The 23,448-nt window shown below is 44.6% G+C and overlaps 1 protein-coding gene across 1 annotated transcript in view; it reads right to left on the reverse strand.

Annotated features, from left to right (window-relative positions):
• Positions 1–1,159: 1,159 nt before the first annotated feature.
• b4galt1l (DP-Gal:betaGlcNAc beta 1,4- galactosyltransferase, polypeptide 1, like) overlaps positions 1,160–23,448 on the reverse strand; it is a 76,090-nt gene continuing 53,801 nt past the window's right edge. Inside the window, exons 5-6 of the mRNA XM_072281892.1 lie at positions 21,800–21,904; positions 1,160–1,670 (exon numbers count right to left, since the gene is read on the reverse strand). Coding sequence (XP_072137993.1) covers positions 1,526–1,670; positions 21,800–21,904 — 250 coding nt within the window. The 3' untranslated portion in view covers positions 1,160–1,525. The remainder of the gene's footprint in view (positions 1,671–21,799; positions 21,905–23,448) is intronic.

Here is a 23,448-nt window from a genome sequence, read left to right on the forward strand (position 1 = left end):
AGATCAAACCAGAGCCTGTAGCAATCCCAAAAAGAGATAAAAGAATTGTGTGAGGTGAGATGAGGTATATACCAAATGGAGAATGAAAAATATCAAGCTTCCTTTATAAATTACACCAACTGTGAATGACAAGGAGATGACAGAAGAGTCAAAGGCATTTTACAAAGAAACAAGCAATACTTGTGTACAAAAGAGAAAACCTTCCAGCAAGAGTGTCACCAAGCAAGAAGCTGTTTTCAGTGATGCCAAAGCACAGCTACGGCCTTTCTTATTAATGCCATAAATTCGAGCAACTCCCTTAATGCTGCTTTGGCAAGAGTTTAATGTTGGACTGAGGATCTCAAACATGGTTCCATGCTCTTTTCCAGGATGGACGTCAAAGAGCCAGAAGTTACCTTCTTTAAAATCCTCCACTCTTTACAAATTTGGATGAGAATCAGTCCAAGTACAAGGGATTTTCAATGCAGCTTTTTAAACATCTCAACTGTAGTCGTCCTAGGCAAAAGTGGTAACAATTTTAAGAAAGCTTCAGGTTCTATTGAAGACACCAAGCCAATGGATGTGCAGTGCATGCACGTTGTTCAACAGTGCATACAGTATCCATTTGCCACTTGATACAAAGCAGCCTGTCCAACACAAGGTGAAAATCACCCAAAAACCAAAACCTCCACTTTAAGCATAATCGGGTCAACATTCAACCAATACCAAGATGTTTCAAGGAAATCATCACAACTTTCACAATGAGGAAGTGGACTATAAACAGGAACTTGACTGTACTGCTCATCTCACAAGAACAATTAAAAATAATAGTAATCCAACTTGGTATTTGGTTCTTTGAATATTCTTCCCAGTGTTGAAGCCATCTTCACAATTGGACTCAGTACAGATAACCAAATGCCTGTGGAGTATAACTTTCAAGCTTAAAGTTGAACAAATGTTACTGTCAGAAGAGAATCAACTCTCCCAGAAGAGAATCAACTCTCCCATCCCAAATCTTCCAACAAGAAACAACAGCTTGGTTTGAGCAGGTAAATATCACATTTCAGGTATCACATTTCTACAGGCAGCAATATTACAAATAAATTAGCAATGCTTTTGAAGCAATTCACAAAAAGAACAGAAATGTGTTAATTAGAAACAAATGATTGAGGAAAAAGAATTTATTTGGACATTTATTAAACGTTAGAGAATTCCTGAGGGTCCAAAAGTAAAATGTAGACATGGAAATAAAATGACAAACCTGGTTAAGAAAATGTAACAAAAATATTTTTGCATGTAGGCATTTCTTTGTCAAGTAAGCTTTTTAGGTTTACTAGACACTAACTTTAAAAATATGTATTTAATATTATCAAATCCCCATAATTAAGGCATAGGAACCACAGTGACTTCAGCAACAGGCAAGAAGGATAAGCAGCATATAAATGCAACTGAATAAGGCACATAAGGTATAAAACAAAATTCAAATCTTAAAAAGTCAGTGATTTAGTTGACTGTGTTTCAAGAAGTTCTTCATTTTTTGTTACACTCAGGAAGGCGGCCTTCCAGGACCACCAATATCCACATCGATGAAGGTGTATAATGGATACTTCTTGATTTCTAGCACTTTATATTTGAGTGAATTTAAACCATCACTATGCATTGTCTGCCTCGTACGTGCAATTCTGTCAAACCTGGAAACAAAATTTTCAGAACAACATATTAGCAAGTTATTGACAATTAGGACTAGAGCTTTTTATTTATATTTCTTAAATGTAAAAGTCTTTTTTCTTCCTTTATCATCATGTCGAAAGACATAGGCGATCATGTCCTCTGTCATCAGACGGATAACCAATAATACAAAGATAGATGAAGGATTGCCTTTCTTGGTAAAAGACAAATAATCTTTCTGGTTTTGTGTATTGTCTTTCTTTTTACAAAGAAGTATTACATTATTTTGTAATGGTTTATTTTAAAATATCTAGCATATTGTGGAAAAATGTAGCTAAGTCACACAAAACAAAGTTGCTTGTATTGGAGAAAAGCTGCAAAAGCATCAATATGGTACTTTAATGCTTGGCAAATGATTAGGTCAGCATACAATTTGTGAATTTGCACAGATCTTGAAATTTGTCAACAACACAAAAATAGGTAGTTTTGGTCAACAATGAAGAATTTTCCAAGAGATTAAGGAAACTGTAATCAAGTTAATGGAATAGAAAATTAGGAACAAATGCAACCTCACGAAATAGAAGGGAAACATTGAAGGCATAATGAGAAATTAATTCAAAAATTAAAAGCGAGGAGGCCTAGAGGATTAGATAGAAATGTACAAACAGCATAAAAACATAACAAATAAAATGTGTTCTAGGCCATTCTGCTCATCATGAAAAGCAGTGTGACTCAGCTCAGTGTGATGTTCCTAAGCCAACTCCGTGTCTCTCAATTCTTTTAACAAAATCAAATTCTGCCTTGAATGCCTGATCCCCTACAACTCTTTTGAGGAGAGTCACTATATTAAGACTTCCTATGCTCTAATGACATAGCCCATTTCAGCCCATTTCCACAGATTCCCCTGTCACTCAGCGAGGGCATGTCAACATCAAAGTGATGGCGGTTTTGCGGCTTTTGAAGATCATTACAGTGAACAAATCCATGGCCTGCTGCCGTTGAACCCAGGTTACTGAGAAAGACTTGACAGATCTGTTCGAAGTATATTTATTATCAAAGTATACTTCATACAACCTTGAGATTCATCTCCTTACAGGCAGCCACGAAACAAAGAAACTCATTAAAAACAAAAGAAGAGCATCCAAACTGAGAGAAAAGAATCACGCAAACAATAAAAGCAAGCAAACAGCATTCGGAATGGAAGTTCACAAAGCCAGGCGTCTTTGTATCTTCTTTAGCCAAAGCAAGTTCCTAGAGGGCTGCAGAGTGGGCAATACTCTTCACTTATTTAAGAAGGGCATTAGGGGCAAACCAGGAAATTCTAGCCTTGCGAGCCTTATATCAGTGATAGGCAAATTATTTAAGAAGGTTCTTGGGCACAAGATCTAGTCTCATCCAGAAAAGCACAGACTTATTACTTACTGTCAGCATGGCTTTGTGTGGGGCATGGCATGCCTTACCAACATGATTAAATTGTTTTGAGAAGTGATGAATGTTGACTGTAGGGTAATGGATGCTGTACAAGCGTATTTTAGCAAAACTTTCAAAAAGATCCCCATGGTAGGCTAATTCAAAAGACCAAGGAACATGGGATCCATGGTAAATAGGATACAAAACCAACTTGACCATAGAAAAGAGAGAGTAGTAGTGGAGTGGTGTTCTGCAAGGATCAATGCTAGGATCTGTCATTTGTGATAGATATAAGGAGTGACATGGATGAAAATGGAGGTAGCCTGATTAGTTAGGTTTCCAGTATCTGGAATTGTTATTTTTTAAATTTAGAACATAAACATAGAATAGTACGGCACATTACAGACCCTTTGGCCCACAATGTTGTGCCGACCATCAAACCCTGCCTCCCATATAACCCCCCACCTTAAATTCCTCCATATACCAGTCTCTTAAACTTCACTAGTGTATCTGCCTCCACCACTGACTCAGGCAGTGTATTCCACGCACCAACCACTCTGAGTAAAAAATCTTCCTTTAATATCCCCCTTGAACTTCCCACCCCTTACCTTAAAGCCATGTCCTCTTGTATTGAGCAGTGGTGCCCTGGGGAAGAGGTGCTGGCTATCCACTCTATCTATTCGTCTTATTATCTTGTACACCTCTATCATGTCTCCTCTCATCCTCCTTCTCTTCAAAGAGTAAAGCCCTAGCTCCCTTAATCTCTGATCATAATGCATACTCTCTAAACCAGGCAGCGTCCTAGTAAACCTCCTCTGTACCTTTTCCAATGCTTCCACATCCTTCCTATAGTGAAGCAACCAGAACTGGACACAGTACTCCAATTGTGGCCTAACCAGAGTTTTATACAGCTACATCATTACATTGCGACTCTTAAACTCTATCCCTCGACTTATGAAAGCTAACACCCCATAAGCTTTCTTAACTACCCTATCTACATGTGAGGCAACTTTCAGGGATCTGTGGACATGTTACTTTGTACTCTGCCTTGGAGTTTGTCCTTCCAAAGTGTACCACCTCACACTTCTCTGGGTTGAACTCCATCTGCCACTTCTCAGCCCACTTCTGCATCCTATCAATGTCTCTCTGCAATCTTCGACAATCCTCCACACTATCTACAACACCACCAACCTTTGTGTCGTCTGCAAACTTGCCAACCCACCCCTCCACCCCCACATCCAGGTCGTTAATAAAAATCATGAAAAGTAGAGGTCCCAGAACAGATCCTTGTGGGACACCACTAGTCACAATCCTCCAATCTGAATGTACTCCCTCCACCACCACCCTCTGCCTTCTGCAGGCAAGCCAATTCTGAATCCACCTGGCCAAACTTCCCTGGATCCCATGCCTTCTGACTTTCTCAATAAGCCTACCATGTCGAACCTTGTCAAATGTCTTACTAAAATCCATATAGATCACATCCACTGCACTACCCTCATCTATATGCCTGGTCACCTCCTCAAAGAACTCTATCAGGCTTGTTAGACACGATCTGCACTTCACAAAGCCATGCTGACTGTCCCTGATCAGACCATGATTCTCTAAATGCCCACGGATCCTATCTCTAAGAATCTTTTCCAACAGCTTTCCCACCACAGACGTAAGGCTCACTGGTCTATAATTACCCGAACTATCCTTACTACCTTTTTTGAACAAGGGAACAACATTCGCCTCCCTCCAATCCTCCGGTACCATTCCTGTGGATGAGGACATAAAGATCCTAGCCAGAGGCTCAGCAATCTCTTCCCTCGCCTCATGGAGCAGCCTGGGGAACATTCCGTCAGGCCCCGGGGACTTATCCGTCCTAATGTATTTTAACAACTCCAACACCTCCTCTCCCTTAATATCAACATGCTCCAGAACATCAACCTCACTCATATTGTCCTCACCATCATCAAGATCCTACTCATTGGTGAATACCCAAGAGAAGTATTCATTGAGGACCTCGCTCACTTCCACAGCCTCCAGGCACATCCTCCCACCTTTATCTCTAACCGGTCATAGAACCATAGAAACTACAGCACAGAAACAGGCCTTTTGGCCCTTCTTGGCTGTGCCGAACCATTTTCTGCCTAGTCCCACTGACCTGCACATGGACCATATCCCTCCATACACCTCCCATCCATGTATCTGTCCAATTTATTCTTAAACGTTAAAAAAGAACCCGCATTTACCACCTCGTCTGGCAGCTCATTCCATACTCCCACCACGCTCTGTGTGAAGAAGCCCCCATTAATGTTCCCTTTACACTTTTCCCCCTTCACCCTTAATCCATGTCCTCTGGGTTTTTTCTCCCCTTGCCTCCGTGGAAAAAGCCTGCTTGCATTCACTCTATCTATATCCATCATAATTTTATATACCTCTATCAAATTTCCCTTCATTCTTCTACGCTCCAGGGAATAAAGTCCTAACCTATTCAACCTTTCTCTGTAACTGAGTTTCTCAAGTCCCGGCAACAATCTTGTAAACCTTCTCTGCACTCTTTCAACCTTATTTGTATCCTTCCTGTAATTTGGTGACCAAAACTGAACACAATACTCCAGATTTGGCCTCACCAATGCCTTATACAACCTCATCATAACATTCCAGCTCTTATACTCAATACTTCAATTAATAAAGGCCAATGTACCAAAAGCTCTCTTTACAACCCTATCTACCTGTGACGCCACTTTTAGGGAATTTTGTATCTGTATTCCCAGATCCCTCTGTTCCACTGCACTCCTCAGTGCCTTACCATTAACCCTGTATGTTCTACCTTGGTTTGTCCTTCCAACGTGCAATACCTCACACTTGTCTGCATTAAACTCCATCTGCCATTTTTCAGCCCATTTTTCCAGCTGGTCCAAGTCCCACTGCAGGTTCTGAAAACCTTCCTCGCTGTCTACTGCACCTCCAATCTTTGTATCATCAGCTAATTTGCTGATCCAATTTACCACATTATTATCCAGATCATTGATATAGATGACAAATAACAATGGACCCAGCACTGATCCCTGTGGCACACCACTAGTCACAGGCCTCCACTCGGAGAAGCAATTCTCTACTACCACTCTTTGGCTTCTTCCATTGAGCCAATGTCTGATCCAATTTATCACCTCTCCATGTATACCTAGCAACTGAATTTTCTTAACTAACCTCCCATGTGGGACCTTGTCAAAGGCCTTACTGAAGTCCATACCTTCACTCCTGTCATCCTTTTTTTCTTCACATTATTGAAGTATGCCTTGGGGTTTTCCTTTACCCTACTCGCCAAGGACTTCTCATGCCCCCTTCTCGCTCCTCTCAGCCCCTTCTTAAGCTCCTTTCTGGCTTCCCTATATTCCTCAATAGACCTATCTGATCCTTGCTTCCTAAACCTCATGTGTATGCTGCCTTCTTCCACCTGACTAGATTTTCCACCTCACTTGTCACCCATGGTTCCTTCACCCTACCATTCTTTATCTTCCTCACCGGGACAAATTTATCCCTAACATCCTGGATGTTGCTCATAGTCATACTTTATTGATCCCGGGGGGAAACTGGTTTTCGTTACAGTTGCACCATAAATAATTAAATAGTAATATGTAAATATGTAAATTATGCCAGGAAATAAGTCCAGGACCAGCCTATTGGCTCAGGGTGTCTGACCCTCCAAGGGAGGAGTTGTAAAGTTTGATGGCCACAGGCAGGAATGACTTCCTATGATGCTCAGTGTTGCATCTCGGTGGAATGAGTCTCTGGCTGAATGTACTCCTGTGCCCAACCAGTACATTATGTAGTGGATGACAGACATTGTCCAAGATGGCATGCAACTTGGACAGTATCCTCTTTTCAGACACCACCGTCAGAGAGTCCAGTTCCATCCTCACAACATCACTGGCCTTACGAATGAGTTTGTTGATTCTGTTGGTGTCTGCTACCCTCAGCCTGCTGCCCCAGCACACAACAGCAAACCACAGACTCGTAGAACATCCTCAGCATCGTCCGACAGATGTTAAAGGACCTCAGTCTCCTCAGGAAATAGAGATGACTCTGACCCTTCTTGTAGACAGCCTCAGTGTTCTTTGACCAGTCCAGTTTATTGTCAATTCGTATCCCCAGGTATTTGTAATCCTCCACCATGTCCACACTGACCCCCTGGATGGAAACAGGGGTCACCGGTACCTTAGCACTCCTCAGGTCTACCACCAGCTCCTTAGTCTTTTTCACATTAAGCTGCAGATAATTCTGCTCACACCATGTGACAAAGTTTCCTACCGTAGCCCTGTACTCAGCCTCATCTCCCTTGCTGATGCATCCAACTATGGCAGGGTCATCAGAAAACTTCTGAAGATGACAAGACTGTGCAGTAGTTGAAGTCTGAGGTGTAAATGGCGAAGAGAAAGGGAGACAAGACAGTCCCCTGTGGAGCCCCAGTGCTGCTGATCACTTTGTTGGACACACAGTGTCCAGTGGTCTGCCAGTCAGGTAATCAACAATCCATGACACCAGGGAAGCATCCACCTGCATCGCCGTTAGCTTCTCCCCCGGCAGAGCAGGGCGGATGGTGCTGAACGCACTGGAGAAGTCAAAAAACATGACCCTCACAGTGCTCGCTGGCTTGTCCAGGTGGGCGTAGACACGGTTCAGCAGGTAGACGATGGCATCCTCAACTCCTAGTCGGGGCTGGTAGGTGAACTGGAGGGGATCTAAGTGTGGCCTGACCATAGGCTGGAGCAGCTCCAGAACAAGTCTCTCCAGGGTCTTCACGATGTGGGAGGTCAATGCCACTGGTCTGTAGTCATTGAGGCCACTGGGGCGCAGTGTTTTAGGCACAGGGACGAGGCAGGACGTCTTCCACAGCACAGGAGCCCTCCGGAGCCTCAGGCTCAGGTTGAATACATGGCAAAGTACTCCACATAGCTGAAGGGCACAGGCTTTGAGCACTCTGGTACTGACACCATCCGGTCCTGCAGCCTTGCTTGGGTTGAGACGTTTCAGCTGACTTTTCACCTGTTCAGCTGTGAAGTCCACCGTGGTGGTTTCATGTGGGGAAGGGTCATGTCGTGAAAGCAGAGTGGGGGACTGTGAGGAGGGATGGGAGGGGAGAGTGGAATATGTGTTGGTTGGGGGCCGACAACAGCTGGTTCATGTTGGGGATGGGCAGGGGCCACAATGTCAAATCTGCTAAAGAACAGGTTAAGTTCGTTGGCCCTGTCCACACTGCCTTCAGCTCTTCTGTTGCTAGTTTGCCGGAACCCAGAGATGGTCCTCATCCCACTCCAGACCTCTCTCATGTTGTTCTGCTGGAGTTTCCACTCAAGCTTCTTTAGCCTCCCTGATCCTGGCTTTCAGGTCCCTCTGTATTGCCCTCAGCTCCTCCCTGTTTCCATCTCTAAACGCCCTTCTTTTAGCGTTCAGGATGTCCTTAATGTCCTTTGTGACCCATGGCTTGTCGAAACATTGCAGCCCACACAGAAGTTGATGTAATCAGTGATGCACTCTGTGAGCCCATCAATATCCTCTCCATGTGGCTCACAGAGTGCCTGCCAGTCTGTCACCTCAAAACAACCCTGGAGCGCCTCATAAGCCTCTTCCGACCATTTTCTCACTGTCCTCGAGGTTGCAGGTTTACTCTTCACCAGAGGCACGTAGCAGGGTTTTAGATGCACCAGGTTGTGATCTGACCTTCCCAGTGGGGGGAGGGGAGAGGAGCTGTATGCATCCTTAAAGTTAGTGTACATCAGATCCAGAGTCCTCTCCCCTCTGGTTGTACAGCTCACATACTGCGTGAAGTTGGGCAGTATTCTAGCCATGGTAACATGGTTGAAGTCACCCAAGATGGTAATAAGGGCACTCAGGTGCTGGGTTTGTAATCTGGCTATGATGTTACACGCTGATGTTGGGTTGGCAGAGGGAGGGATGTACACAACAACTACAACTGCATGCGAGATTTCCCTCGGCAAATGATATGGCCAGAGTCCAACAGCAAAAAAGTTCAATATCCGGGCTACAAACACGTTCCTTGATCGTAATATGCCCAGGATTGCACCATCTGTTGTTTACCAGAACTGCAAGTCCCCCTCCTTTACGCTTACCGCTCTCAGTGCAATTCCGGTCAGCTCGGTCTGGAAGCCCTCGATGGAAACACTTTGATTGGGTATGTCCTCGTGCAGCCACGTTTCAGTAAAACACATGACACAGCTCTCCCGAAATGTTCTCTGACTCCTGACAAGCGCCGTCAATTCGTCCATTTTATTCCCCAGCGATCTCACATTTCCCATGATGAGAGGGGAGACATGGCTTAGAACTTCTCTTCTCCATAAGCCTCTGTTGTCTCGAACCGGTTCTCTTCCCTCGTCTTTTTGATCCCCCTCTGCATCCTCTGTGTGTTTTCCTCCAGATTTCAGCCGGGATGTCCGCTGCTCTGTTCGCTAAACCGGCCAGCATGAATGCAATCAGCTGGTCCCTGGAATAAACAACGCGGCCATCCAGCTGCCACGCCAATGAGACGTGCCCGAATATAACTATTTCCAGTGCTAAAAAAACAAGTAAAACTCTCTCCACCAGCATGTTAGAGAGGGTGCAGCTTCAACATGTTACCATGAGAAAAAAATACAACAAATAACCTAAGTTAATAAGTTTAAAAAGTAAGAAACTAAATGGAGCAACTGTAACAGGCTGCATGCACGACCGGCACATGCGCATCTTCCAGTTAGTTTGCAGGTGACAGAAAAATTGGTGGAGTTGTGGAGAGTAAAGAAAGATTCAGCAGGATAGAGATCAGCTGCAAATATCGGCAGAAAATTGTTTAATTCAGACAAGGGAAGGTGTTGCACTTTGAGAGGTCAAATGTAAAATGAAATTACACAGTAAATGGCAGAACTCTTAGCGACATTGATGTACAGAAGGATCTTGGGGTACAAGTCTATAGTTCCCTGAAGTGGTAAAAAAGGTGTGAGGAACGCTTATCTTCAATCCGTCAGGGTATTAAGTAGGGAAGCCATGTTACAGCTGTACAAAACTTCAGTTAAGTGACATTTAGAGTATTATGTGCAGTTCTGCTCGTCATGTTAGTTAGGACAGACATTTTGGAGTGGGTGCAGAAGAGGTTCAACAGGGGGTCAGCTGGATTTGAGTGTTAGCTCTCAGAAGGCTTGGACAAACCTACAGTGGTGCTAGAAAGTTTGTGAATCCAGTAGAATTTTCTCTGTTTCTGCATAAATATGACCTAGAATGTGATCAGATCTTCAAACAAGTCCTAAAACTAGATAAAGAGAATCCAATTAAATACCCAAAAAACATGATACTTGTTCATTTATTTATTGAGAAAAGTGATCCAATATTACATGTATTTGTTGGAAAAAGTATGTGAACTTTTGCTTTCAGAAACTGGTGTGACCCCCTTGTACAGCAATAGGCTCCAACTGTTTCCAGTAACTGTTGATCAGTCCTGCACATTGGCTTGGAGGAATTTTAGGCTATTCCTCCTTACAAGACTGCTTCAACTCTGGGATGTTGGTGGGCCTCCTTGCATGAACTGCTTGTTTCAGGTCCTTCCATAACATTTCTACAGGAATAAGCACAGGACTACGACTCAGCCATTCCAAACCACAAATTTTCTTTTTAATCCATTCTGTTGTTGACTTACTCGTTTTTTGGATCATTGTCGATGCATTATCCAACTTTTATTAAATTTCAGGTGATCAGACTGCTACCCTGATGTTCTCCTGTAAAATGTCTGATAAAATTTTTCCCAGCTTTCCTTGATACATTGTTCCCTCAATGATTACAAGCTGTCCAGGCCCTGAGGCAGCAAACCATGATGCTCCTTCCACCAGGCTTCACAGTTGAGATGAAACATAACAGCGTGCATTTCTGCAAGAAGTTCCACTATTGTCTCATCTGTCCACAGAACACATGTCCCAGAAAAGCTGTAGAACATCCAGGTGGTCCTTTGCATACATGAGGCAAGCAGCAATGTGTTTTTTTTTGGAGAATAGTGGTTTCCTCCATGGTGTCCTTCCACGAACACCATTCTTGTTCAGTGTTTATCTTATAGTGAACAGAGATGAACAGAGATTTTACACATGAACAGAGATTTTAGCAAGCTCTAAGGGATTTCTGCAGGTTTTTTGCTGTTACCCTTGGGTTCTTTTCCACCTCTTTCAGCATTACACATTGTGCTCTTGGTATGATCTTTACAGGACGTCCACTCCTAGGGAGAGTAGCAACAGTACCGAGTTTCCTCAATTTGTAGAAAATTTCTCTTTACATGGACTGATGAACACTCAAGTCTTTAGAAATGCTTTAATAGCCTTTTCCAGCTTGATCCATCTCTGCAGTTCTTCTTCTAGAGTCCTCTAAAAGTTGTTTTGATCAAGGCATGAAGCACATAAACAAATCTTTCTTGAGAAGAGCAGGCTCTGTCAGTAACCTGACTGTGTGACTTTTTTTTATATATATAGGGTAGGGAGTGCACCTCTACAACCCATACCTCCAATCTCATCTCATTGATTGGAATGCTGAACCTACTAGGGGAAAGACTATCTTAGGTTTGGTGTTGTGTAATAACCCAGATCTTATTAGGGAGTTTAATGCAAAGGAACCTTTACAGGCAAAAGATAATAATATGATTGAATTCATACTGTAATTTAAGAAGGAGAAGCACAACTCACATATGTCAGTATCACAATGGAATAAAGGGAATTACTGAGTCACGAGAGAGGAGCTTGCCCAGGTGGATTGGAGGAGAATAATGGCGGGGATGACGGCAGAGCAGATGGCTGAAGTTTCTGGGAATAGGTCACAAGGCGCAGGACAGATATATCCCACAGAGGTTGTCAAATGGCAGTGGTAGGCAACCGTGGCGAACAAGGAAAATTAAGGACTGCACAAAAGCCAAGGAAAGGGTGTATAAAGTAGCAAAAATGAGTGAGAAGTTGGATGATTGGGAAGCTTTTAAAATCCAACAAAAGGCAACTAAAAAAGCTATAAGGGAAAAGATGAAATATGAGGGCAAACTAGCCAATACTATAAAGAAGGATACAAGAAGTTTTTTTCAGTTACATAAACAGTAAAAGGGAGGTGAGAGTTGATATTGGACCACTGGAAAATGATGCTGGTGAGGTAGTAATGGGGGACAATGAAATCACGGATGAACTTATTGAGTACTTTGCATCAGTCTTCACTGTGGAAGACACTAGAAGTGTGCCAGAGGTCATTAAGTGTCAGGGAACGGGAGTAAGTGGCATTGCTATTACAAAGGAAGAAGTACAAGGCAAACTGAAAGGTCTTAAGGTGGAGAAGTCACATGGGCCAGAGTCACATCCCAGAGTCCTGAGAGAGATTGCTGAAGAGGTAATAGATGTATTGGTCATGATCTTTTAAGAATCACCCAATTCTGGCATGGTCCCAGGGGACTGGAAGATTGCAAACGTCACTCCACTCTTTAAAAAGAGAGGAAGGCAAAAGCAAAGAAATTATAGGCCAGTTAGCCTAACCTCAGTGGTTGGGAAAGTGTTGGAGTCTATTGTAAGGGGTTTCTTCTTTTATGTAACTGCTAAGACTAATAAAATGGCTTCTTTGTTATGTTAGAATAAAATGGCTTCTCTGTGATGTTAACTGCTGAGACAGTGGTTCTCTCTCTGGCAGCTTGTTTGGGTTATAATTACTGATAACGAGAATTGTATTCATTTGCTAACCAATTGGGATAGCTGTTTTTCTTTCTTGTGTGTCTGTAAGCTATTGTTTTTGTGGGCTTTGGGCAGAAGGCGCGATGGGGTCAGAGAGAGGAGACGCGATACTGTAAGCTGGGTGAGGATCATACCCATGAGGGAGTCCGAGGCCCAGGGCTTTTCGGGAGAAGAACCAAAGAGGAAGGACGTGCTGGACGCGCTCTGGTTGATCACCATGGTTGGTCCCAGGCGGCGGGTCGAGAAGGTCGGAGTGGATCAAATGGTGGAAAGCAGACTCCATTAATTGAGCTCCAACGGTTGTGCACGAAGTGGTTGAACTTTGATAAGTCTGGCGCCTTTTACTTCTCTTTTATATTGTATCTCTATTAATTACACAGTTCCAAGAAATACTTATAAAGTGTAATCATTTAATCGCATAGTGTACTGTCTGTTATTTGGCGGGGTGGGATACATCACACAGCATCTACACAAACTTGACTACCCAGTTTGGCGGGGCTGAAGGCTGCTCCCCTTAGACAGAAGTGAGCTGAACGAGCCTGAAGCTTACCAGGGGGCCATCGTCTGGGTTTGGATTCTGTGGAAGCTTGTGATCGCCCTGTTTAAATTATGCATGCTGCGGGGGTGGAATGCTGGTGTACCTCTGTGGAATTGCTAGTTATTACAGCATGTGTGTTGGGTGGTGGGACTGCCAGCATCTATTGGTGCCCCAGGTGAGGCGGGACCATGGGCTGTCCATACTGTTAGGAGAGAGAGGAAAGAGTGGTCTGATTCGTAGGTAGTGACTGCGAATAAATGTTCCAGCTCTGGCAGGCTCCACCTGGTTTTTGGAATAATGTCCACCCCTAAAGGGGCGGAGGCGTACAAGACGTGGGCGGAGCGGATCTCTGAGTTGTTAGATGAGTGGCAGTGCTTGGCTGAGGGAAAGCGGCAGGGATTGGTTGGAAGTTTGAGCAGGCGGGCTGTTGATGTTGTCCGAACTGTCAGGTTCAATTACCCCGTAGTGACAGCTACCAGTTATCTGAAAGGGGGGAAAATGCATTTGGTTCGAATGGAAGTAAAATGCAGCCCCTGGGGGGCTTTCTATACCTGTGTCAGGAGATCGGTGGAAAGTTTTCAGGGTATCTTCTCTGGCTAGAGGGCAGATAAATTGCTTGCGGTGTCAGGGGTATCAGTTAAGGGGATCAGCCCCTCCCTCAGTTGTTCAGCTGATCACAGAGGAAACGTAATGGAGGCCCAGTGGGGGAATGGCTTGGGGTCTCCGGGGAACACGTTCCCAGCAATGTACCAAGGAACTCCAGGAAGAAAAAGACCCTATTTCTGAGGGCTTAGAGGGACCATGCCCTCGGGTGTCGTTACGGATAGAATGGAAGCTATGCTAAAGCTATCCTCGACACTGGGGCGCAGGTCAAGTTGCTGTACAGTTCGTTTTACAACCGGTTTCTGAAGCACTTACCCATGACAACATTAAGGCACTGGAGATTTGTGGTACCAGTGCCAGTGATTATCCAGACGACGGTTATTGGTCCGTGAAACTGGAGTTCTTGGAGATCAATGTGTGGGTGTCAGAGGGTCGTGAATCATTAACGCTGATGTGTCCGGATACTGTTGAGACGGGCAGCTTTTCCGTTCTGGAGAGGACCAACACGCCGCTGGTGAGGAGGCGCATGGGGGCCTGCCAGGAGGAGGCGGGTGAGAGATGTTTGGGGACATTGTCTGTGCACCCAGTGTTTCGAGCTGCTTGTGAGGACGTGTGTAGTAGCATTGGGCCGGTAATGAATTTAAATGAGAGCCGATGGTGGTACGGCCCGGCAGGGGGGTAGTATCGGAGGGTGAGACCCTCTTAGTGGACGCTCTGAAATATGAGGGAGGGGAGTTGACTGCTGAAGACACCTCAGTGAGAGAGAGGTCGCGGCGACTGGCCCCTGCAGCCGTGGAAGACATAGGCAGCGTGTGTGTGGATTATAGGACTCTGAACAGGCGCACCGTCATTGATCAGAATACGACCCTGAGGGCCGAAGACGCGATGGTCTGTCTGAATGGTGCGACGTGGATCAATGTGTTGGATCTGAGGACTGGATGTTGTCAGATTCCGATGAGTGAGGCCGACAAGGAGAAGACAGCCGTTACAGGTCCCCTAGGATTCTTCTGGTCCAAAAAGATGCCACAGGGCATATCCGGAACCCTTGCAACCTTCCCGCGGGGCATGGGGAAGACCATGGGGGATGTGGAGGTGTTTGGAGTTTTGGTGTCTGTGGATGATCACCTAGGCTTTGGATTCGCCTTGGGGGACTATGATGCGAGGCAAGTGCCGGAGCCCTGGCGACAAAGAATTCACAAAGTAAAACTTTCTTTGGCCAAGTGCCAGGTCTGGAGAAGGACACAGATCCTGAGTGTTTGGCTAAGAGAGGAGATTTGCACCACTGAACTGAATGCTCAGAAATGCAGGCTGGAGACTGAATGTTGCAATCTTGGGACAACCATTGAAAAATTGGAGTTCACGCTCGTCAAAGTGGAAACGGGGAAACAGAATTCCGAGCTGAAACCGCGGTCATTTACTGATGAATTAATCCAGAGAGACCAAACAATGACCAACCTTCGAAAGGATCAGCAGAAACTCAAGACATCGATCCAGAACAGATTGGAAGAAGCTGGTGGTGTAATTGCGTCCCAGATGGAGATGGACACGAAGCGCGAGTCAGAATTGCTGAGACTGGGGCGAGAGTTGGAGGAGTCCAGAAAGAAGCTGACGTCTTGATTGCAGGATGCTGAAGAGGCTGCAGAGGCAGCCCAGGCTAAGCGCTTCAGTTTGGAGAAAATCAAACAGCAGCTGCTGATCGAGGAAATGGGGAAGAATACGGATTTGAAGGATGATGTGCTGGATGTGTGGTACATGCTCCTTTTCGCTAACTTCCCCTTGATTGAGGAAGAGACTCTTGGCCCTTCTCCCACTGAGTCAGGGTTATCTGTGGGCAGCCTGGGTTACAGCAGGACCCTGAAGGAAAAGAAACGGGGCCTCGGACACAGGACAGGGGGTTCTGAGTTGCAGTGGGGGCATGAGTGAGAGATTGAGAGAGGAGTTGGCAAGCAGACCTGAGGTATCCCTGGCAGTGTTCGAACCTGAAGGGTTTAGGTGAGGGGGTATGGAGGTCTCGGAGGATTAGGAAACTCCCAGATAGGTTGGCCTATGTAGCGCCTGAGGAACAGGGCGTAAGGTCTACTGTTTGGGGAGCAATGTCACTGTTTGTATCTGGATTGGGTTTTGTGTCTGCAGGAAGGGTTGGCGAGTTATTTAGAAGTCATGAGGACATGACTAAATTTGGTGGCGGGGGGGCAGTGTAAGGGATTTCTTTTATGTAACTGCTAAGGCTAATAAAATGGCTTCTCTGTGATGTTAACTGCTGAGACAGTGGTTCTCTCTCTAGCACCTTGTTTGAGTTATAATTACTGATAATGAGAATTGTATTCATTTGCTAACCAATTGGGATAGATGTTATTTTTTTTGTGTGCCTGCAAGCTATTGTTTTCGAGTGCTTTGGGCAGAAGGCGCGATGGGGACAGAGAGAGGAGACGCGATGCTGTAAGCTGGGTGAGGATCGGACCTATGGAGGAGTCCGAGGTCCAGGGCTTTTCGGGAGGAGAACCGAAGAGGAAGGACGTGCTGGACGCGCTCTGGTCGACCACCGTGGTTGGTCCCAGGCGGCGGGTCGAGGAGGTCGGAGGGGATCAAACGGTGGAGAGAAGACTCCGTTAATTGAGCTCCAACGGTTGTGCACGAAGTGGTTGAACTTTGATAAGTCTGGCGCCTTTTATTCTTCTTTTACATTGTATCTCTATTAATTACATAGTTCCAAGAAATACTTATTAAGTGTAATTATTTAATCGCATATGGTGTACTGTCTGTTATTTGGTGGGGTGGGGTACATCACACAGCATCCACACAAACTTGATTACTCAGTTTGGCAGGGCCGAAGGCTGCTCCCCCTAAGCGAAAGCGAGCTGAGCAAGCCTGAGGCTTAACAGTGGGCTACACTATTATTAAGGATGAGGTTTCGGGGTACATGGAGACTAATGATAAAATAAGTTAAAGTCAGCACGGCTTCTGTCAAAGGAAATCTTGTCCTTCAAATCTGTTAAAGAGTTCCTTCAGGACCCAACAAGCAGGATGAACAAAGGAGAGTGAGAGGATGTCATTTACTTGGATTTTCAGAAGGTAGTTGATAAGGTGCTACACACAAGGCTGCTTAACAAGATAAAATCCTATGGTATTACAGAAAAGCATAGATAGAGGAATGACTGAATGACTGACAGGCAGGAGGCAATGAGTGGCAATAAAGGGGCCTTTTCTGTTTGGCTGCTAGTGACTAGTGGTTTATCTCAGGGGTCAGTATTGGGACCGCCATTTTTCATATTGTTTGTCAATGATTTAGAAAATGGAATTGATGGCTTTGTAGCAAAGTTTGTGGATGATACGAAGATAGGTGGAGGGGTAGGTAGTGCTGAGGAAGCAATGTGATTGCAGCAGGAGTTAGACAAATTGGAAACATGAGCAAAAAATTGGCAGATGGAATACAGTACTGGGAAATGTATGATAATGCATTCTGGTGTGGACTATTATCTAAATGGGGAGAAGGTTCAAACATCAGAGATGCAGGTGGGACTTGGGAATCCTTGTGCAAGACTCCCAGGTGGTTAATTTACAGATTGAGTCTGTGGTACAGGTGGCAAGTGCAATTTTGGCATTTAGTTCAAGGGGAATCGAATATAAAAGCAAGGAGATAAAAAGGAGACGGAGAAGATGGCAGCGCGACGCAGCCTCTCCAGTGAATATCTGTAATCTGTCAAGTAGGAGGCCGTGCACAATTCTGATTTGATGGAGGCAGACGTGAGAGCACGGAGGAACATCTGGTGAAACTTCTGAAATGCCTGCTTCACTGCCGCGGCTATCTGGAATCTCTGGAGGGGAAGGCCCCGAATCTTCGGCTTTGCCTGTTGCTTGGTGGCCGGGGTCGAAGCGCTCGGCAGAGATTATGCTTGGTGTCAGAGGGCTGGTCGGAGGCTCGAACTTTTCGGACGGACTCAGAGTTGGACTGTAGTCGGGTGCTTCCAGAATGCTGCATTGGCAAGTCTGCGGCGCTGGAAACTCATGGCAGGGAGAGTTTCTTCCTTCTACTGTCTGCGTGAGATGTTGGGGCTATAGGGACTTAGAGACTTTTTTTTTTACCGTGCCCATGGTCTGCTCTTATCAAATTACGGTATTGCTTTGCACTGTTGTAACTATATGGTATCATTAAGTGGTTTTTATCAGTGTTAGTCTTCGTCTGTCTTGTGTTTCTGTGACATCATACCAGAGGAACATTGTATAATTTTTTAATGCATGCATTTCTAAATAACAATAAACGAGGACTGAGTATCCTCATAATCTAATGCTGAAGCTTTAAAACACCAGTCAGGCTGCACTTGGAGTACTGTCAACAGTTTTGGGCCCCAGAACTCACGATGTGTTGTCATTGGAGAGAGTCCAGAGGAGGTTCATGAGGATGATTCTGGGAATGAAGGGGTTAACATATGAGGAGTATTTGGCAGCTTTGGGCCTGCACTCACTGGAATTTAGAAGAATGCAGGGGGATCTCACTGATACCTACTGAATGTTGAAAGAACTATATAAGGTGGATGTGATCCAGAACTAGTGGGCACAGCCTCAAAATTGAGGGGTGACCTTTTAGAACAGAGGTAAGGAGAATTTTTTTTTTTATCCAAAGAGTGGTGAATCTGCGGTGGAGGCCAAATCTGTGCATATATTTAAGGCAGAAGTTGATAGTTTCCTGATCGGTCATGGCATGAAAGGATATTGTGAGAAGGCAGGCGTATGGGATTCAGTGGGATCCAGGATCCCAACAAATACATGTAATATTAGATCATTTTTCTGAATAAATAAATGAACAAGTACAATGTGTTATTTATTTAATTGGGTTCCCTTTATCTAGTTTTAGGACACATGAAAATCTGAAGACATTTTAGGTCATATTTATGCAGAAATAGAGAAAATTCTACAGTGTTCACAAACTTCCTAGCACCACTGTAGATTGTATTGGAGGCTAAGGGGCGACCCAGTAAAAATCTATGTCCTGAGGTGCATGGGTAGGGTAAATAATCAATGTAACTGTCAAACACTGGAGGACTAGCTTTAAGGCTTGATGGAGATTTATGAAGTTCTTCCTCCCCGAAAGAAAGTGGAGTAGGTGCCAAGAACGCACTGCCAGGGTAAGTGGTGGAAGCCGATTTTTTTTATATATTTCAAAATATACTTTATTCAAAAATATAATTATATACACCATTTCCTTTACATACGTTCCCATTATAGTCAGTACATATCCGTACTTATGGCCACCTTTGTGGCGCTCCAGTTGTTCACCTTACCACATCATTGTTGAGGGGCGTACTCCCCGCCACCTGACCCCTCCCACTGGTGGAGAAACCTATATCGTGGTCCTTCCCCACCGGGCCCTTGCGGTGGCTGCACCGAGTTTCAGTGCGTCCCTCAGCACGTACTCCTGCAGGTGAGAATGTGCCGGTCGGCAGCATTCTCCCACAGACATCCCCATGTTCTGGTAGATCATCAAGTTTCGGGCCAACCAAAGAGCGTCTTTCACCGAGTTGATGATCTGCCAGCAGCACCGGATGTTGGTCTCCGTGTGCATCCCCGGGAACAGCCCGTAGACCAGAGAGTCCTCTGTTACGCAGCTGCTGGGGATGAAACGTGACACTAGCCCGTCCATCCTCCTCCACATCCTCTTTGCGAACTGACAGTCTGCAAAGAGGTGGGTCACAGACTCCTCCTCACTGCAGTCCTCCCGTGGGCAGTGAAGTGCAGAGACGACGTTCCGGGTGTACAGGAGGGCTCTGACTGGGAGGGCCCCTCTCACCGCCAGCCATGCGAGGTCTTGGTGCCTGTTGGTGAGATCTGGCGATGAGGCATTTTGCCAGATGAACTGGATGGTCTGCTCAGGGAACCACCCCACTGTGTCCATCACGTCCTTTTCCTGCAGTGCCTGCAGGACACTACGTACCAACCACTGCCTGATGGCCCTGTGGTCAAAAGCGTTCTCCTGGAAGAATGTGGTGGAAGCCGATACAATAGCAACATTTAGGCAGGCAATAAAGGGGACAGGGAGATGTAGGTTTCATGCAGGCAGATGTTATTAGTTTAAAATGGCATCATAGTTAGCACAGATGTCACCTGTGCTGGACAGCTCTATGTACCGAAGCCATTAAGCTAAGTGTGGAATATCACTGTAGCACTTGGGGAAAACTCCTGCAGCCAAAGGGAGAATATGCAAATCCTTCACAGATACCATCCAAGGCCAAGTCACGGCCGCTGTATGGTGCAACATGAACTGCTGTGTCACTGTGCTGTGCCTACAGGGGAAATGTGTTCTGCTCCTCTGTGTTCCCAAAATTTTGAGATTATGAGATTACCCTGCTAGGAAAACAAATATCCTTGTTTTTCTCCAAACAAAGTCCCAGAACATCTTTGTACATTTTGTTGAGCTCACTTCATTTTATCCTAAAGTCAAGTGAGCATCAATCTGTTTAATGCCTCACTGGACAAACATGTAAACCTTTGCTGTGCTTCTAATTTAACCACTGTAGCTTTACACAGCCTTGCAGATGCAGACTAGACCAGGGCTCCACATCATCAAAGCACAATATCCCTTTGTTTGTAGTTGAATTGTCTTGCAATAAACATACCCCCTTGCCTTTCTCACCACTGCTGAACCTACACGTTAATAGTCAGGAAACTCTAAACACCTTTCACGCCCTCAGCATTTAAAACTTTCCCGGGATTTCTATTCATCCTACCAAAGTGGATGACTTCACATGCACAAACCTCAACCCACGTGATACTCCATTTACCATGTGCTTGCCCTCGCACTTCCTCTCAGCCACTCCGCATCTGCTCTGCCCATCTTCCTCACCTCCAAACTTGATTATATCCATGAGTCGGATGTATAACCCGTGAACAGCAATGATCACAGTATTTATTCCAGTCATTCATATGTACTTAAACCTGTTGCAGAGTCTTTTATTCACTGAATCAGTACAAGCTATTTTGCAAGTTGCAAGCTTTTATTTTTTTTTAAACCAAGCTCACCCACGCTGACCAAAATGCCTACTACTTAAGTTAGACCCATTTGCCTGCATTTGGCCCACCCTGCTCTAAACCAGGGTTCCCAACCATTTTTATGCATGGACCAATACCATTAAACAAGGGGTCTGTAGACCCCAGTTTGGGAACCCCTGATCTAAACCATTCCCATTAATGCACCCATCAAATGCCTTTTAAACATTGTAATTGTAATTCTCTACCACAACCTCTGGCAGCTCATTTCTATATTCATTGCCCTCTGTGTGGCTAAATGTGCCCCTCAAATTCCTATTAACTCTTCCGCCTCTCACCTCAACCCATGCCATCTAGTATTAGACTCTCCTCCCCTTAGAGAAAGGCTGACTATATATGGCCGTCATGATTCTATATACAACTATAAGCTCACTTTTCAGTGTCTCTCACTCTAGGGGAGACAAAAACATTATAACATAAATGGGAGTCTTTAAAAAGGAAATGGTTTCGGTATCACACATCAAAGTTGCTGGTGAATGCAGCAGGCCAGGCAGCATCTCTAGGTTTAGGTATGATTTTTTTTTCCAAATATTCAAGAGAAAGGGAGGACAATAGAGCCTGTGATAAAGGGTTTGGAACAGAAAGGATGGCAGGGAATACAAGGTGTCAGACTCTTAAAATACCAAGTGTGATTCATAAACAAAAAAAAAAAAGGACAAGAAATATCAGAAAAATGCTGGAAATATTCCACAGGTCAGATCATTTCTATGGAGAGAAATAAAACTTAAGACTCTGAAAGGCCTGAAATATTTATTCAATTTTTCATTCCAGATATATTCACTCCACCATCCAGAAATAAAGTTTCTGAATAATTCCATTCTTAATATGTTAATAAAAGGCAAATTACCTCTGAGGGTTGGGTTCATTCTTTTTATCCCTTTGGTGAACAATCATTCGACACTTCCCAATGACACCATCTGGACGTGAGATTCCCATGCCTTTAGAGACAATCCTATTTGGAAAGAATTTTCAAACTAAATGAATCTCCACTATTTCTTTACAGATGAATGGAATTTACATTTGACAGCTCCCAGGCTCAAAAGATATTTTTCTTTGCCTTCAAGCATTTCTAATTCCTTTAAGGCTACTGGATATAGATTACATTCAGTACAATAATTTCCAATTTCAAACCACATACTGCTAGAAAACTTTTCTTCATTCCCGCCCCATCTCATCCACCCACTTACCAGCCCTTTGCCTCTCCTCTATACCTGGTACCTTCCCTCACCACTCTTAGTCCTGATGCAGAGTCTTAACCCAAACTGCGGACATTAGCTTCCCCGCAACAGTTTGCTATTTCCTTCAGAAACACACAAAACGCCAGAGAAACGCAGCATGTCAAGCAGCATCTATGGAGAGAAATAAATAGTCAGTATTTTGGACCAAGACTCTACATCAGGGCTGGAAAGAGCAGACGCCAGAATAAAGAAGTGGTGGAGGGGAATGAGCCCAAGTGGCAGGTGATAGGTATAGAGAAGGTAGGCAAGTGGAGGGTGAGGGAAGAGTAGAAATTATGTCAGAAGCTGAGACATGATAGGAGGAAGAGGTGAAGGGCTGAAGAGAAAGGAATCTGATAGGCGAGGACAGTGAGCCATGGACTACAGGGGTGGGTAACCAGAGGGAGAAAGCTGTAGGTGATGGGCAGGCCAGGGATGGAAAAGGGGAAAGAGATGGGTAAAGGAACAACTGGCATAAGGGCAGAGGGACAAAACAGTTTGGTTATTAGAAGTTAAAGTAATCATGTTGGTGCCATCACATTGCAGACTATCAGGACAGAAGATGTGCATATTGCTCCAGATTTCCAGCATCCGCATTCTCTCATGCCTCTTCCTTCCTTCTGTTTGCTTCAGGTTCTTCTGTTTTTAACTGGTATCCCGGGAGTGAGCAGTCCTTAAACCTTCAAAGTGTGGCCTGATAAAAGCCTGGCAAGGGAAATCCATGAAAGTTCACAGCAACACCAAGCCCTTTGGCCCATCAAGTCAGTCTACCATCAGCTGTTTACATTTATTCCACATTGCTTTCTGCACACTCCCACAATTTCAATACAGATCTTACCACTCACCTATACAATAGGGGCAATTTACAGTAGAAATTAACATTCCAATCACACATCTTTGGTAGGCAAAAGGAATATGAGGAAACCCACAGGAAGAACGTGCAATCTGACACATTCAGCACTAGAGATCCGGGTAGAAACGGGGTCAGAAGAGCTGTGAAGCAGCAGTTCTGCTACCTACCCCAACCTGCTGCCCCAATGAACCACACAAAGGTATTCCTGTTTAAAAATTCCTAAATTCAAGGTAATACAAGTCAAATTTATACAACCAGTCCTAGTAATTAAACTGTTAAGATATAGAATTATTCTCATGTATGTGCTGTGCCTTCCCAAAGGCAATACTTCTCCCCAGTACATCAGTGTCCCTATCAAGTACGGTTGTCCAGTTCGGACGTGACCATGGCTTTAAGCAATGAAGCATTACTTTCTCACTTTGGAGA

The sequence above is a fragment of the Mobula birostris genome, chromosome 17, assembly GCF_030028105.1.
Source record: "Mobula birostris isolate sMobBir1 chromosome 17, sMobBir1.hap1, whole genome shotgun sequence".
NCBI classification, from domain to species: Eukaryota; Metazoa; Chordata; class Chondrichthyes; order Myliobatiformes; family Myliobatidae; genus Mobula; species Mobula birostris.